We start from the raw sequence: 18570 nt of genomic DNA on the forward strand, positions 1-18570 counted from the left end.
ACTGAGGAGGGATTTCATCAATACCTATAAATATCTAAAGGGTGGGTGTCAGGACGATGGGACTAGGCTCTTTTCAGTGGTGCCCAATGACAGGCCAAGGGACAACGGGCACAAGTTGGAACACAGGAAGTTCCAGCTCAATATGAGACAAAACTCCATTCCTGTGCGGGTGCCAGAGCAGGGGCACAGGCTGCCCAGAGAGGCTGTGGGGTCCCTTCCCTGGAGACATTCACACCCTGCCTGGACGCGTCCCTGTGCCCCCTGCTCTGGGGGTGCCTGCTCAAGCAGGGGGGTTGGACGAGATGATCTCCAGAGGTCCCTGCCAACCCCCACCATTCTGTGATTCTGTGATTAATGACTAAATTGCAACTCGTCTGAGATAGTTTTTCTTTATAAAATACTCTTCTGATAATGGTTTAAGGTTCAAATTGTGTTTTAATTTGCATAATGCAAACCCGTATAAAATTCTAAGTGCTTAAAATTGTGCGTTTTTAACTGATTTTTTTTTTAGAAGAACACTGTATTATCAATGAATATGTGATTCTCGCCTCAAGATGCATAATAAAGTGCTGTAATGTTAATTCTTATCTTGCATTATATTTCTCACAGTAAAATTATTTATTTTTTTTTAAAGTGAGCATGATAATGATGTACCTTCTTAGTGTTCCTTTCAAGAATAATTTCTAACTTTTGAATTAAAAAAAATAAAGTCTGTTTTTAGAGTGCAGCTGTTTCTGTGCTGGACTACTGAAAGTGAAGATTCTTTCAGGAACTGTCCTTCTCTGGCCTAATTAAATGATTCAGTGATACTGCTGGAAAGGCTATTCCTGTGTGCCTGCTCAAGCAGGGGGGTTGGATGAGATGACCTCCAGAGATCATGTGTTATTCCAGAGATCATGTGTTATTCTGAGTACTTGAGCTTTGCAGACTAATGTAATGGAATGATTTGCCTCTTTCCCCCTAGAAATGGTTACAGATGGAAAGCTGGCTTTTTTCTTAGGGTTGGGGGTGAGGGTTCTTTCCTTTTCTTTAAAAATAAGGTGGTAGTTGTATATGAATGGATGTGAGGAGATTGTGACAATATGGGGTACATCATCTCCAAAAGAAGTTGTAAGCAGGTTTGTCTGGTTTTGATACTTAAGGAAGATTCTTAGTGAATCTATTTTGAGACTGCTCACACTGATGGTCATTGGAAGAAATGGTGAAATGGATAGTGTTTATTCATGAGACCTGATGAAATTAGCCATAGCTCTTGTGGCCAAGTGAATTGTGAATAAAGGCATCTTAATAACATGGAGTTCTATATAAAGTTTTATGCCCAATTCTAGATCAGAATATGATGGCTATGCTGCCTTGTAGCAGATTACAAGAATTTGTTCACACTATAGACTGCTTCAGTAAGATAGAAAAAACTAGGAGGATTTCTTCTGTCTGCACCCCTGGTCATCACAAATTTTTGGAAGAACTTCTAACCCGGATGTTATAGCAGCAGCTGCTGTGTAAATTAAGAGGAAGTTGATGAGGGTGGTTTCTCCCTCAAACATAAAAATCCAATAGGAACAATCTGAATATATGAACCTTTTGAAGTCACATTGTTTCAAAACTGAAAATCATTACATGGCAAAAGCCTTGCATTAAAGAAACACCACAGTAAAAACCTCTGACGTGGGACTTAGCATCCAGCTTAAAGGATGATGATAAGCTTTTGCTTTTGTATGCATTACGACGTAAGAACTCAACAAGTATCCTTTTTTTGAAAGGAAGGAAAATAACAATATAATGTTCTGTTGTTTTTAAAACTTTCTAAACATAATTATAAACTCTGCACTTCAAGTTTCCCAAGGTTTAGAGAGATGGATGTTAAAAAATACAACGTTAATTACTTTTAGCAGGATGCTTGCTACCTTCCAGTTTAAGAAATATTTCAAGCAACTTGAGTTGCTCATAAGGTAGCCCAGGATCAACATTTCAGTGTGGATTCCAGCTATGTCACTTACAGCCCTGTTTGAAAGGGGAAAAGACTAGACTTTAAGATTTTTCAAATATACTATTAACGATTGAGTTGTTTTCCCTCAAGTCTAGTCAAAACAAAGGTAAACTAGAAATAAGCATTTATTTACAAAGTTGTCAGTAATAGAAGGCAACTCCCAGAACAGTGTTATAATAATTGTTTTCTGTTATTTTTCACTTGAAGATTAATGACTTAGTAGTCTTAATTATTTGCAAAATTCCCTGTTGGCCACTGCAGCTAACTGAGTATACAGAAGTTATAACTGATACGGATGTAGTAATCAGTCAAGCTGATTAAGTGTCTACTCTGGTATCAAGATGGAAAAGAATATAATGAGTTTGGAGGAAAGTTTATGATTACATACGATAGACCTACATGTTGCTTTGAATTAAGTCTTAATTTAAAAATTCAGTATTAATTGGATTTGCATCGTTTGGCATATTGAAATTGCTCAGTTTTGGGAAATTCTCATTGTAGGGGAAAATGCAAATAGCAGTGTCCTCTTCTTTTCTACTGATCTGTTTGCTTAAGTTACAAAAGCCCAAGCCCAGAATAATTAATGCACTGGCAGTAAAAAAACATATCCTAGGCTAAGATTTCAGACTATAGTAGGCTCTGCTTCTCTAATAGATTTTTTTTTTTTTTTTTTTTTTAAAAATCTCTTCCACTGCTTCCTTTCCTTAATTTAGGAGGAAGGAGAAGTCAAGGCCTTACTAAAACCTACTAGGAACCTTCTTAAAAATACCTTTGCAATGTATTTTAAAGTTATCAGCATGTGTGTTGTAGCAATGTGATCTTTGTTTTACTACACTAACATTGTTATACACTATGAAATACCATGCTATATAGATGTAGACGTATATAATAGCATGTCTCTGAATATGGCTTAGTGTTAGTTAGGGGAAAATTATGCAAATGGTGTGGTTTTGAATAGTAAGCCATATCCTGACAGCAAATTGTTTTAGATACTGCTGATTATTTCTGTGAAATTGCTAATAAGTTTACGTGCACTTCAGAAGCATTTAAAATAAATATTTGATCATAGAACAAGTAACTTGTCTTGACTTTGCAAATCTTTAAAACACACCAATATTTAACAATTAGTGCAGTTGAAACACAGCTTGTGTCTTTGAGTTGCATTTCTCTTTCTGAGAAATTTGCGACAGTATTTTATGTGATGAGATGCTTCTAATACAACAGTAGAGCTTGTATAGTTGTTGCCATAGAAAAGATAACACAAAAAATTATGGTGGTATGAAAATGGATATTCCAGACTTCTTTCCTGGGCTGAACTTAGCATGTACAGCATATTTTTCCTACCACAAATTGCTAATCTCCTAATTTTTGTAACAGAAATTACTTCATTTTCTGATAGTGTAGAAATATTAATTAATGTTCAGTATGTGGGCTTTCATTTCAGTGTATTTAATTATGTTGGTTATTCAGGGTGTATTTAGTATTTAGTTTATTTTACTCCTGGTGAATTCTGGCTGTGCAGCAAAGTAAATATAGTGTTTCTTGATTTATGAGCACAAATAAGAGATTGTCTGCTATCTTAAATTTATTTAGGCATCGCTCAAACCATAAACAAGCTACATAATTATTTTCAGGTATGTTCATATTTGGCTTCAAAATAGGAATCCTTCATAATGGGATCCATCAGCATGCTCGCAGTAAATCTTGTCTCCTTCAGATCAAACTTAAAAGGCCAAAAGAAACAGAGAAATAATTTTAAACTGCATATTTTACTTTCAACATTTTCTTCCAGCCCATTTGCTTACGTGGATCCCTTGCATTGTAACATGGCCTATTTGTACCTTGAACTACTCAAAGACTCCCTCAACGAGTATGCATATGCAGCAGAACTAGCTGGCTTGAACTATGATCTCCAAAATACCATCTATGGGATGTATGTAAGTACCCAAATCAAGGAAAAGCTTAGAGCCTTAAAATTACTTCCACTCATCAACATTTTAATATTGATTTGATGGAAGGACTTTTATTTAAAAAATGGGTCTAAGGCTGTTACTCCTTTTGATCTTGGTTATTAACCATCCTTTCTTTAATTTGAATTTAAGTTGAATTTTGTTCGAAGTCTTCAACAATCTTTCCATTCATATTAAGCAAATTTTCTTCTTTATTTTTATACCATTCATGAAATGAATTAGTTGTAATATTTGTTCCTCCATTTAAAAAAAGAAAACAACCCTAATCCAAGCTTGCATATTATTTCAGTTTGTCAGATATCTACTAAAAACTTTCTGACTGATGGGGTAGAAGACCCCCTTTTCATGCTATTAAATAAATGGTACACTTCAGCTTTCCTGTTCAAGAACTACTGATCATGAGGCTGCATATACATACTCTTCAGTCATGTTTCTTCATCCATTACTTTGTCACTGCTTGAGGTATCAAAGCATTTCTTTTGTTTTTCTTTTTGTTAGTCGCTACATTTATGCTGATCCTCTCCATTGCAACATGACATACCTGTTTATCAGGTTATTGAAGGATGATTTAAAAGAGTATACATATGCAGCACGCCTCTCAGGTTTGATCTATGGCATTGCATCAGGAATGAATGCAATACTTGTAAGTAAGAAAAAAACGCAGGAGGAAATGAAACAGCTTGGGAGTTGTTGAGCTTGGAGAAAACATTTGACTTCTGCATTTTAAAATGAGATGGTTAATGTTTTTTTCCTTGCGTATATCTCATGAATTAAAGGCAAAGCAAAACTGTATTTTAATCAGTACTGAGTGACCCGTTGAAGATTGCAGTGTCTTGTGAACGTGTGTGCAGTGCAGTTGTTGCATTCTAGTTCACATTTTTACTTGCTTGCATGCTAATCTTGAAAGTACTACTGCTGGTTTCTATACAAAAAGATTAACTTTTCTGTTGAATGAATCTCTACAGATTTTGTTATAATTCTCTAACTCTGCTGTAGCGAACTGTGGAAATGGATTGTGCATGTGTTCATTAGAATGCAATGCTGGATATTTATGGCTTTTCCTTAGCTTTTTTTTTAGTTATGTGTTTTATAATCTCTTTTGAGGTGTGGACAATACTTACTTGATAAATACTGATATTGTGATAAATTGTTATTTCTTACTCAGCTTCTATGAGATTTACGATAGGGGATTTTAATAGTCTCTCTTGAAATTCTATTAAAAGCTTTTATTAACCATCATATTATACCAAAACATGTTTTGAAATTTCCTGGAGAAGTATTATTTTCCAAAGCATTTTAGTAAGAGAATATACTGTATATTGTCTCTACATTTTCTGTATGAAAGAGTGTTCTGCAATTTTTTTTTTATCCAATGCAAATCTCATTTCCTGGTAGCATTCACTTAACTTACTGCAAACATGGTTATCTATTCTCAGTTTCAAAGCTTGCTGATGTTTCCATGGTCAGAGTTAATTCAGTCACAGTTTAGAAATTTAGAGTTATTCTAAATATTAGCTGATTTTTATAGGGTCTATGTATTCTACTCTAAAGATTCTATTTTCACGTATTAAAATTAGTTTACTCCATTTTGATATCTGGGAACTTTAATATTCTTGAGTATATCTGAAGAAGTTTTATAGTCAATAGGTCTAACTGTACAATGTTGATACTTTAAGCAAGGACAGATGCTACGCTGAAAACAATCACCCATGGTGACTGTTGAACAATTTGGGTTCTTACGCTAATTTAGGATATCAGCCTTTGCATAAATCCATTTGTGATAGCTTTTTCTTCAAATTCATGGTTTCAGGTATGTTTCAGCAACTATAGAGAAAAAATTTCTTCCTGCTGGAAGGCAGGAATTCACCCGTATGGTGGTCTGTGTCCTAAAATTTAGTTTTACCCTTAATAATTATCTGCACGAATACAATTAAATTCCTTTTTTTGGGGGGTACTGAATTTTGAAGGGTTTTTCCCCCCAAAAGGCCTTCTAATGCCTTTTTTTCATTAGACAAACTTTCTGTAGCTTGATGCAATCATATAGAAATTTTTAAGTTTCTATGTTGTTTTTTAAATGACCAAGTTTATTTCATGTATACTTTCAAAAAAATGTGTATGTTCAGATCAATATCTTATTATTATTATAGACTAACTACCTTGGTGTTTCAGCCCAGCACCATGCTGGTGATAAATTGTGCTGCTGTTGACAGTACCCCTTTTCTTGTAGTGCGGCTTACTTCCACTTACACAAAATATTTTTCTGAGTAATGAGATAAACATGAAGCTAGGTTAAAAGTAATTTGGAGAGAATATTTAAGAAGGCTGTAAATCTGGATTTCATTACTAAAATGAGAAACCTAGAGTAAAACCATTTCAGTACTCCAAATGTATAGTTTACTGACTGGACTCAATACCTATAATACATAAAGATCTGTATTCTGAGTACCATTTGCTTACACCAACATGAAATCACATTAATTGTCTGCATTTATAACTCCTGGGCAAATATGCAATGTTATATTCGTTAGTCATCTTCTGATGGGTAAAGGGATTTTATTTCAGAATGAGTTAATATTGAATAACATTGAATTTAGAGTAAGTGCTCAAAACTGTATTGTTCGCTGAATTATAGAAGACTTGGTAATCGTTTTATTCTTCCACATTTAAAGCAAATTATGCGCTTTCTCCCTAGCTTTCTGTAAAAGGTTATAATGACAAGCAACATATCTTGCTCAAGAAGATCATTGAGAAAATGGCTACTTTTGAGATTGATGAAAAACGATTTGAAATTATCAAGGAAGCGGTAAGCTACATGAGAAATTTATATTTTGGAGTAATTGAAAATTTAATGCATTGGCTTGAAATGAAATCTGAGGGCTGATCATCCATGGAAATACAGAGTGAAATTCTGCCTCATTGGGACTGCAGAAACTTTTTTTTTTTTAATTGGTCTTTTTTGTAGCCATGAGTTCTCCAGAGTGTTTGTATTACATTCTTGGATTAAAACTAACTGGCCCTGGAATCTTCTTTCAGCCAGTCTTTCCTGTGATTGATCAAGGGATTGCAACTTCCTTTATAGGAGCAGAAATCTAAGAAGGGGGACCAGGGATAAAATCTTAACTTTATATCATGTCGTACAATTTGGAAAGGCCCCAGCAGGATCTAGCTGTAATAGAAGGGGAGAATGGATGAAGAGGGAAAGGAAGTGTTGAAAAGATCTGCAGCATTTATTTTCCCAAGATGTGAAGAGGAGCTCTGCTCCTGGGCCAAGCTCCTTTGGTGCAAAAGTAACCAGCTGGTTAAGTACATGCTGACTTCTAGAAGTCTCACTTCCTAAATTTAATGACTGATCTATATATATGGAATGTTAAGTCAGATACTTATTTTTTTTTAAGCTCCTGAAGTAAATTTATGAATGGTGATTACATTTGCTAAGCCCAACAAGATACGTAATTGCCCTTCTGGTGCTTTCTTTAGTGCAAGACAGAGGTAGAACAAAGGAAATTATCAAATTAGATATTGGCACTCACAGCAATAAGTTGTTGTGGAGGTATAAATGCATGCACAAGGATTAGAGTGGTGTTGGGGAACAGGCTGACTTCTGGCCCAGAAAGCTTGCAAATAGTTTGCAGTAGATGAGAGAGCTAGGGCTGCAGAGAAGATTGCTGCCTGCTTGCTATAGTCTTAATTAAATCCACTGCTTCTGGTGATTTTTGAACATGTGACTGGCCTAGACAGCCACCAGGGCCATCTTTAGTTCACTACTATTTAGTAGGAAATTCTAAGCAAGTGGACATCAAATGCAAGGTAGATCTATTATAAAGCGCTTTATTTAGGGCTCTGTGTACCTAGGATACATGAATTGTCTGGAAAGTTTTAAATAGATGTGACAAATGTCAAGATAAAAAAACCCAACCCACAGGTCTGTGAATATATCTGGTTTGGATCATTTTCTTTTAGTTTAAAATGTTTCCCTGATTGTCTTTACAATTTGCTTGAACTTTGTATTATGCGTGTTTTGTCATTTTTATAGACTTTTGTTACATAGGCCTTTTGTATATGTAAAATGAGGACAAAATACAAAAAAGTCAAATCATATGGGGAGATTACCATTTTTCCACTCATGCCTATACCTAACAGATAAGGGAGATACCAGCTTCTGGCTTCTGTTTCGAACAGATGGAAGGATGCATCCTCAGCAACTTCATGCTTGCTGTTTCTCACTCATGTACCCCGAAATTAGTTATTCTTCTCCTGTACCGGAAATGATCCCAGCTTGCCAAAACTATTAGTTTGCACTATCGGGTTCCTTTGGCAGAGGAAAAAGGTTTTGCTTATTTTGTAAAGGTGCAGCTGGACTAGAAAGGATATTATTTGGAGAAGATGACTGATTCTTCTTTCATACCTCCTTTATCCAGGCAAAGAATTCAAAGAATTTCCCAGATGCTCCTGTATTTTTCTAACCAAGTCAGTCGAGGGAAGCAACTGGGAAAAAAATATATTTTTCTATTAGCGATATTCTCCCATCCCACCTCCAGACAGTCCTCATAGAATGTGTGTTTCCTGGGTAGAGCTACTTGATCTAAATCCTTATTTAGGTCTAATTGCAATAACATAAATTCCAGTCATTAATTTTATGGAGAAGCTTGATTTCATGCTCATTTCAACTACCTTAATGGTTACTGCTTAACCCATAGGCTTAGAAGACAGCATTATTACTAAGGTAATTTAACACAATTTTTAGGAGGTCTAGCAAGCAAGAGAATGTTGTTGACATTTGAAATGTATCTTTTTGGTGGTACACAAAGTAGTGAGTACAAGGTTAATACTTCATGTCTAGAAATAGAGTTCTGTAATTTGAACTTAATTATTTTGTTTTAGTACATGAGATCGCTTAATAACTTCAGGGCTGAACAGCCTCACCAGCATGCAATGTATTATCTCCGACTCCTGATGACAGAAGTTGCTTGGACCAAAGATGAATTAAAAGAAGCTCTAGATGGTAATGTTTTGCCATTAAAACTTTATTATTGTTATTTTTTCATATGGAAAATGTCTTGTTACTAAACTATTGAAGGTACCTATTTTGAACCAGGCCCGTTACACAAGTGAAGCCCTTGCAGTGCCAGACCTCAGCTGATGCTGGTGGATGTCAATGCCTCTGCACTTGTCCTCCGGTTTCTAGAAAGTATAGTAGTTCAGGCATAAGGCCTCAAACGGCACAACTTGCAGGTGAAAGTTCAGGCAAAACTTGAACAGCTTTGTGGACATGAGTCTGGGTATGGTGAATCCAATGCTTAACCAACACTGCTAAAATCATTTGGCTGTAGTTGACAACTTGCAGACACACGGGGAGTGCGTTTGCATTGTACTTCCCAATGTGTGTACTGTTTTGTTTTTTCCATTATCAGGGAATCCTAACTCCTGTTTCTGTAGATAATAAAGAACTGTAGATAATGAAGAAAAAAGATGTATTTTCTGTAGATAATAATGATGATAAAAAATAAAGAACATTGTAGTTCTTAACAAAGACAAGGCGCCACACTATATTTGGAGGAAGAATAAATTTCAAATGAAGAGATTTGATTGATTTTAGTAATAGCTGAGGAACTCTTCCCTACCTGTATCTTACCGCGTTGCAACAAAAGGCTGTTACTGCAACAGTTTGCAAAATATCTTGTAATATCTTCTTGAATACACTGAGACACTCTTTTTCAAGAAGAATATCTGGCTTTTGTATTCATTTGAGGGGGTGGATTGGGAATACGTATCCATAGTTGTCAAAGACTGACACATACCATAATGTTTGAAATTGTGATGCTGAAAACTGCTTCATTAAGATGGACTCTATAGATACTCTGAGTCAGCTGCACAGGGGTGTGTGTTTTTTCTACAGGATTGCTCCAGGACAGAAATATAAATGTTTAGCTGTAAAGTTTCTTGAATTATTGCAGGTATCTTTGAGATTAGCAGTGGTGCCAGTGCAGCCTGTGAAGTCAATGACAAAACTAATGCTCATTTTCATGGCAGTGAGTTCAGCTTTATGTAGGTGATTCCTTTTTTAAAGACTACTGAATTTTGAAGAGATTTTCTGTTCCATGTTTAAGTTGTCTTTCAAAGATTAATCCTACTGTATTCAGCATAAGAATGGCTAGAAATGGAATGCTGGAAAGGAATGCTGTCTACTCAGCACTTCTGGAAATCTGATTCAAATACAGGGAGTTTATGCATTCCCCCCCCCGCCCCTTCCCCTCTCTTACACTCAGCGTGACTGTAATCTTTTGCACTATTAATAAGTAATTCTGGAGGCAAAAATGAAGATTAGGATTATACAATAATAAAATGTTGATTTGGAATCAGAAAAAAATGCGGAAATTTGATTTTTATACTGGTGGTCAGGCACTTCTTTTAAGAGAGGGAAAGACTGCTAAGCACAGTACAGGTTTTTCTAATACAAATCACAAATCTGTTAGATATGTATGCATCCTCTACTGAATAACCGAGTGTCCTCATAATCTTGATTGCATTTGTCTTTTCAAAACTTTTGTGAAATACATGAGTATTGTTAGTTTTTATTTTAGTTGAGAAAACGACAAAATGAGAAATCAATAGATTTGGTGATATAGCGTGGGTGTTCTTGTAGTGTCAGGGAATTAAGAATGGAGATGTTGACTTTGGGATGAACAGCCCATCCATTCAACCATTCTTCTTCTCTTATTCTGTTGATTATGTTAAGTTATGCTTCGTGTTATATATGAAAACTGCTTTGCAAAGACAGGCTAGCATAGAATACGCGTGCATGTGTACTCTGGGGTATATTGCAAAAATGGTTTTCTTGTGTATTGTTTGTTACAAAGATACTATCAAAACACCGTATTTGAGTTGAGGTTCTTTTTTTAGCTTTGATGGTAAATACATAGTGTGTTTCTTGAGCATTACAAGCTACACGCTGCTTGTTTAGCTAATAACTAAGGCTTTATCTCGGAACACCACCTGAATGATTGCAACTGTTTTCTCTGGAGAATGAATGTTTGTTCAGCATGATTGGAAAAAGGCACCTTCTTTTTTTCTCTCTCTCTCTCTTTTTTTTTTTTTTCTTTTTGGAATCTGGGTCAGACGGTATGTGAATTCTAAGTGAAACAAACTATATGATGAGTGCTGCTATTTAGACCTGGAAACTTTCCAATGTTGCATTTTTAAGGAGAGATTCACTTTTTCATGATGATGAGTTTCTCCTCCTCTAAGAAATGCACCGTATCTAATGATGAGTTAGGTACTTCTTAATGTAAAAATGCATGTAATTGATTTAGCTGTCTAAATATCTATTCTAGATGTCACTCTTCCCCGCCTCAAGGCCTTTATAGCTCAGCTGTTGTCACGGTTACACATCGAAGCTCTTCTCCATGGCAATATAACAAAACAGGTTGGTGTGATACTTCCTTTAATAAAACAATTTTAATTTAAAAGCAGCATAAAAAATTGAAGATGAGTTTAATCTCAGATCTTAAAGCAGTTTTGCCAGATGTGATTTCATAATTTGACTTTGTACTTTTTTATTTTTATGGGAGTATCATAATGTCAGTTTTTTCCACTAGAGATTTATTAGGCTAAGCTAACTAGCAAAGATTTAAGAATCCAGGATCCTTCCAAATGAAGTACTTTGCAGAAAGCTAAACAGGGATGGTGGGCCATAAAAAATAAGTGTCAGCTCTCAGTTGTGTCTCTTTGGGAGTAAAAATCAGAAAATATTTGTTCTGTCTTCCATTAAAATATTAACAGTTTATATTTGCTTAGGAAATCTAACAAAATATTTGAAATTATGTACCAATACAAAATGTAGTCCCATGTACATTTTTGCATTCTTTGCATTCTGCAGTGTTTCAGTGTTATACCAGCTCTGTGATACTTAACTAACAGGAGATGTTATAAACACTGCTAGTGACCACTGAATGTATGGAGAAGAAAGTTAACTAGGAAGGAGGGGAAAAATAAAAAGACAAAGGAGCCAGTAGTACTGTATGCACAAAGTTTCCTTTTTCAGGGATGTCTCTAAAATTTTTTTAAATTATTTTATAGAGTATTTTTTCATGTGGAGAAATGTAAAAAATATTCTCACATTTTTTCTTCCTTATTTCTTACACATTTGTATATGAAAGCCAGTTCCTTCTGAAATATAACTGAATGCCCAGATTTGTTAGATTTCCTTGATGATGCAGTCATAGCAGAGAAACATATTCTTTAGCTGGCATAATGGATGGCTATTGAAGGGTCCTACAGCTAGAGAACTGGGAAGGATGTACTGTTATGCCCATAGCTCTGTAATGTTTAGAAATTATCTGCAAACCTCCCTGAATAGATGCGGGTAGGAAAAATTCTCTATCCTTCAGTGCCCGTGATGTGATCATCACTGACAAAGCTCAGAAATTTTAACCTGGATCTAAGAAGTTTTTCCAACTAAAATTAAATCAAAATTTACAGACTCTTGTGACACATTTCAATACTGAACAAGTTAGTGAATATGTACTTTTTGAAAAATTAGGCCTATATAGCCGCTAAAAATTCCCTTTGCTTCTTGAATTAATTCAATTCTAATATTTGTTTTTTGACTGTTCCTTTTATTTATTTGCTGCAAGCAGTTGAATAGTAAACTAATCCTGTTCAGAACATCTGTCTGAACAGTTGTCTGGTCACCGTATCAAAACAGAATATTTACTTGATTGGAAGAATGTGTAGTATTTTTCTCTAAACTTTCAAACTGTGTTTTGTTAGACCTCAGTCTTTCTGTCTTTGAGATTGGGTGGAGGTGTTGGGGGTGGTTATTAATTAATTAAGTTTTGCATGTTTTTGATAAGATCACTCGTGTGGTGTGTTTGTCGCAGTGCAGACTAAGAGATTTTGGCTTTCAGCCAAAACTGCTGTGTAGCAAGTTACTGTCATTTCCAGTAGGCAAGCTACAAGAACACATAACCCTTAACACGTAAAGCTTTTGAAGTTAAATCCTTGAAATCAAATGAATGATTTTAAAAACTTTTTCACTACTTATGCTTTTTAAAATATAGTTATTTTAATCCATCAAATAAGAGAAAGCTTCTGGGCAGTGAGTCCTAACACTACCAGTAAGTCAATAGAATTAATGTTTGAAGTTAACCATTAATTTGTTTTCTTAAAATTCCATCTTATGAGGTGTCATTCGCTTTGCAGACATGCATTGTAGGTGTCTCGTTTTCAAACTTTGAAAGATGAGTATATCGAAGTGGTAAAGGGAAAGGAGGAAAAAAAAAAGCCCATTGAACTGTAATTTCAACAGCATTGGGGAGGAGCAGTAGTTAAACATGTAAACAAGATAAATAATAAATTTTTAAAAATCTAAAAATAATTTAAAAACACAAATCCCTCACCCCCCAAGTCCCCACTTCCTCTCATCTACTTAGCTTCTGCTGTACTTTTATTAAATTACAATATCCCTACTTTTTTTTTTTTTTTACTTTTTTCTTTTCTCTCATGTCACCATCAATAATTGGAAAGCCGTACCTTGCTGTTAGGTACAGAATAACTAATAATCATTAAAAATCTCTTCTGTTGTCTCTTGCAGGCTGCATTAGGAATTATGCAGATGGTTGAGGACACGCTCATTGAGCACGCTCATACAAAGCCGCTCCTCCCCAGTCAGCTAGTGAGATACAGAGAAGTGCAACTTCCTGACAGTAAGTCAAATGATTTATTTACAATTTTTAACACATACTAAGTTGAGATTCTCTGTTTGCCAATGGCATTTTAAAATTAATATTATTCTGTTGCTGGGAGTTTGTTTCAAAACATGACTTACTTGAAATTATTTTAAACTTTAAAAATATAATTAGGGTGTGGTTTCGTTAATAAAATTATACACTAATATATCACCTTTCTGGGATACTTCAAAATGAATTTAATTTCATTTTTAGTCTGTATATGTAAATTGGGACTTCTTGGGGTTGGAACTAGATAACCTTTAAGGTGCCTTCCAACCCAAACCATTCTATGATTCAATTCCTATTCGCTCAGTATGATTTATTAAATAAGAGCCCTGTCCCACTCCCTGCCTCACAAAGTACACACGTTTGAATAAGCACCATTTATTGAGCACTTTTGAGTATTAATTGGCCGTTCAGTGAAGGATTGTCCTAAATGACTCTTGCTTTTTGAGAAAAATAAAAGCTTGTAAGGCAAGTAACTTTGGGTTTTTTTTCTAATAGAAAATCTTTTGGTCTTGTAGTGTTGTATATGATTTTACTTCTATTGTGCAAAAAAAGTCTTATATAAAAGAAAGGAGGTTCAAGGAATTACTGGGAGTTACACAGGAATGATGACATACGTAGCCGTACAGCCAAAGGCCATATCTGATCATCAGCCTGTGGAAACTACCATATACCAAAGAAGCTGTTGGTATTAAATGCTGAATTATTTTTAATGTTCATAAATGTTTCTGACAAATTGTCTTTAGAAACTATTTACACAGTAGAGGCAATGCAGAATTCCACTCCAGTTCCAAAAATATTTTCTGGAGGAGAAACAGCCAGTTTCAATTTACTTGCTGATATGCTCAAGCTATGACATTTTGATGTGTTAAAATAATCTTTTCTTTACTTGTTTCATGAAAAGTATGCTGTTAGTGGAAATTCTGCTTTAACAGTCCTGAACCATTTATTATAATTCCATTCCACAAGTGATAGACCATTATCTTTTTAATTGTGGACAATAAGAATGTATATTTTTACAAACTTAAATGTTTTAACTTTGTGTTTTAGGAGGTTGGTTTGTATATCAACAGAGAAATGAAGTTCATAACAATTGTGGCATTGAAATATATTACCAGACAGACATGCAGAGCACTTCTGAGAACATGTTTTTGGAGCTCTTTTGCCAGATTATCTCAGAACCATGCTTCAATACTTTGCGCACCAAGGAACAATTAGGTAAGTTTTCCCATAGTGATTATGTGTCTCTATGCACACATGGGTGCATACTCATACACTTACATGAGACACGATGTGTTGTTCTTTCCCTGCTTAGTGAATGCCACTTAAAGGGCACTTGGTAAATGTAAATCACTTTAACTGCTGATGACTCAAAGGAATGTTACTGTGCACATACTCTAAATTGAGAATAAGCAAGCATAAATTTTAAGATAAGTCTGAAATATCTGGAACCAGCTCTGCTTTAAAAAAAAGTTTGAGTGCTGTACAGAAAATTTCATCTCTCAGATTTTTGCCAAAAGGAGATGAGATCGGTTTCCTAACTTTTAGATCTTCTTAAAGAATCAGTAGTAGTAGTTCACTCTCTTCTGCTTGTGATCGTACTTGCAGGTGCACTTGATGATTCCCAAGCCCTAGCTTAGGAATACTGCTGTAAGGGTCATGGTAAGCTGCCATGCTAAATACAGTTCAGGCTTTTTAAGCATACAGCTGTTCACCAATAAGTACAAATAATAGTTACTTGAACCAGTAAGACTGAGAACTGGAAGGTTATTCCAAACAGGACAAGGAGAGACAGACTTTGCATGACAGTTTGCATGACTGAGGTACTGATGAGGAGTACAGTTTTTCCAAAGGTGAGCGGCAGGGGAATGTCTCAGCGTGATGACTATGAACTACCAGGGAGATCAGGCAAGGTTAGGCTTTTTTTGAGCAATGAGCAGAATCAGCCGTACCATATTGATTGTAGGGATTTTAACTATCCAGGTATCTGTTGAAAATAGGGAGGGACCCAGGTTATTTAGCAAGTTTTTGGAATCTGCTGCTGGCAGGTTTCGTACTGAAGTTGGAGATAACAGCTAAAGAGGAGGCGGGGAACTAGTGAGGAAGAACGGTGTGAGTGTGTCCAGCACAGCGTAACTGTCAATTGATAGAGTTTACAAGGCTTAGGAGGGAAGACACTAGAAATACCAGCAAAATTCAATAAACTTCATGGAATCGCTGAGAAAGCTACGGGAAAAGAAGTTCAGAAGTTAGCAGTTTGCTAAACAGTAAAAGTAGTAACAAGAACTCGTCAGCTAAAGTATTTATTGAATGAGAAAGAGGAAGAGAAAAGTTGTCAATGGTAGAAAAAACATGGCTTTGTAAGTTCTCACTTGAAATATCAACTGTGATGAGATGATTTCAAAAATAAATACCAGTGATCAAAGTCCAAGGCTTATGTTTGAACAGGAAAATAACAGATTAAAGGTTGTTCAGGCAAATTAGAAACTTTTAAAGAGTTCAAGCATGATGAACTCTTTCATTACATTTTTTTTAAATTACATTTTTAAAAAACCCGCAAAATTATAAAATCCTGGAATTAGAAATCTTATAACTGAGAATTTGTGGACGATAGATGAGGTACTGGAAAAATGGACATGGGTAAATGCTATAGGTTTACTTAAAAAATGGAAGAGAAATGCGGGGAAATTACAGATCGGTTAGCTTAATTCTGATTCCTGGAAAATACAGAATAAGTTATCAAACCAGTCCTAAATTTATAGAAGATAACTGAGAGACTATTACTGGCCAAACTCAGGTCAGACTAACCTCTTTTTTTTTTTTCAATAGAAGCAGAGTTTGGCTGTATGGATGGAAGTGGTGATGTCATATCTCTATTCTAGATAGTATGAAAGGCGCGTAACATTCTCAAACAGGCTAGAGATAGCGCCTAGGGTAAAAGTGCTACACATTTTGATGCAAGACTGTTTGGAAATTCGTGACTGGGGAATAGATAAGGATAGTTCATAAGAAAAATTACGTTACAGAGCTCTGTTGTGATCCAGTGCTATTCAGCATTTTCATAAAAACTCTGGACGATGGAAGAGTGAATGTACTTATTAAATCTTCAGATAATACTAAGCTGGGAGATGCTGCAAGTGTGTGGGAAGATAGAATTCAAAGTTCGTTTGACATTTAGGAAACGTGACTTGAGTGAACAGAAGATGTGGTTTGGTAGGAACAGTTTGGCAGGAACAACCAATGGCACAGATACAAGCTAGGAAGCAACTGGCTAGGTAGCAGTTATGTAGAAAACGATCTATGGGTTACAGTGGATCAGAGTAGAACATAAACCAACAGTGTCATGTTGCTGTGTAAAAGGCTGGGATATATAAATGAGAGCTTCCAAGATGTGCACACAGTAATACTCCTATATTGTTCAGGTAAGGAGTTGTCAAAACTGGATACGGTATTTCAGTGAGCATCAAGGAAGGATTAGGGAGCTATAAAACAGCATTTAAAAGACTGAAGTGTGACAGATTTGTTATTAAAAGGCTTGGGTGTTCAGATAAGCAAAAGCTGCAACAAAAAGGGAATAATATTTTCTTTGTGACCAATTGATGAGAAATAGTGGTCTTACGTTGCAGCAAGAAGAATTCAGATGAGACGTTATGAAATAATAATAATAAATTCCTAGTGTTGAGTCTAATGAAGCACTAGAGTACAGCTTAATTTCTGGTTACCTAATCCTGATGACAGAATTCCTTTTGTTCTGTCTTGGTCTGCCTCATCTCCTCCTCGCCCCTCCCCTAAGCTGATACTTACCTCAGTGAAATAACGACGTTTTAAAAAAATATAGTGGCATATTGTGAAAACCTGCATTATTTAATTTATAATACAGAGTTAAACTTAGCATAAAATTGCATTCCTGTTAAACATGCCAGGTTTGGAAAACTCAATGCTGGAACAAGGGATTTTAATTTGTGACTATTCTTGTTTTGCCAAGGTTACATTGTGTTCAGTGGTCCACGTCGGGCAAATGGCATACAAGGACTGCGATTTATTATCCAATCTGAAAAGCCACCACACTATTTAGAAAGCAGAGTTGAAGCGTTCTTAAAAACTATGGAGAAATGCATAGAAGACATGACAGAAGAGGCCTTCCAAAAACATATCCAAGCTTTAGCAATTCGTCGTCTAGACAAACCAAAGAAGCTGTCTGCAGAATGTGCTAAATACTGGGGAGAAATAATTTCCCAGCAGTATAACTTTGACAGAGGTAAGACAAATTAGAATTTCTCATTAGCGGAGCCTGTGCTCTCACTGCTGTGGGAGCCATTAGTGATAGAGGACAAACGTGTGTTCTCTGATGTTCACCATACGATGGGGGTTGGCTAATGCTTCGCTGCCCTTCCGTTCTTTCCCTTAAGGCTCAGTGAGACATAGAGTAGGTCAAGGATTGGAAGTGGTTTGAATGCAAATGTTGGTGTTGCGTAAGCTCAAATTTCTTCCTGTGATGTTCAGACGTCTGTATTACATATGTGCCTAATACTTGACTGAGATGCATTCAAATACGCTTTGACATTCCTGACCGTGCACACATTCGTATGAACCCTATTTGTCCTCCCATTGTGCAGCTGCTTTGAGGGAGCGATGGCAGAGGCAACAGCAGGTATCTTAACTAACGTGCGACATGTCTCAGGTTAAAGTAGGCTTGAAGAAACATTAATTTGTTTTGTTTTGTTTTTCATACATTATACGTTTGAAGATTTTATAAGCTTGTAGAAGACCAATTGACATCCAACTTCTAGTGTTATTACTGAAAATGAACTGACAGTCGTTTACATTGTGATCCCACATAGTATTTAGGTTGTATTTTTCCCTTTTTCATCATAGTTTG

The 18570-nt window shown here is 35.7% G+C and overlaps 1 protein-coding gene across 4 annotated transcripts in view; it reads left to right on the plus strand.

Moving 5' to 3' along the window:
* Window positions 1–18570, plus strand: part of IDE (insulin degrading enzyme) — a 74075-nt gene that overhangs the window by 46172 nt on the left and 9333 nt on the right. For 3 of the 4 annotated variants that reach the window (XM_075108197.1, XM_075108194.1, XM_075108196.1), the window contains exons 15-21: window positions 3780–3924; window positions 6650–6760; window positions 8839–8959; window positions 11289–11380; window positions 13550–13661; window positions 14742–14909; window positions 17677–17949. In XM_075108197.1, the coding sequence (XP_074964298.1) occupies window positions 3780–3924; window positions 6650–6760; window positions 8839–8959; window positions 11289–11380; window positions 13550–13661; window positions 14742–14909; window positions 17677–17949 (1022 nt within the window). Of the gene's footprint in view, window positions 1–3779; window positions 3925–4455; window positions 4601–6649; window positions 6761–8838; window positions 8960–11288; window positions 11381–13549; window positions 13662–14741; window positions 14910–17676; window positions 17950–18570 lie in introns of all 4 variants that reach the window. The other variant, XM_075108195.1, reaches the window with a different exon arrangement.

This window comes from Phalacrocorax aristotelis, chromosome 12 (genome assembly GCF_949628215.1).
Source record: "Phalacrocorax aristotelis chromosome 12, bGulAri2.1, whole genome shotgun sequence".
NCBI classification, from domain to species: domain Eukaryota; kingdom Metazoa; phylum Chordata; class Aves; order Suliformes; family Phalacrocoracidae; genus Phalacrocorax; species Phalacrocorax aristotelis.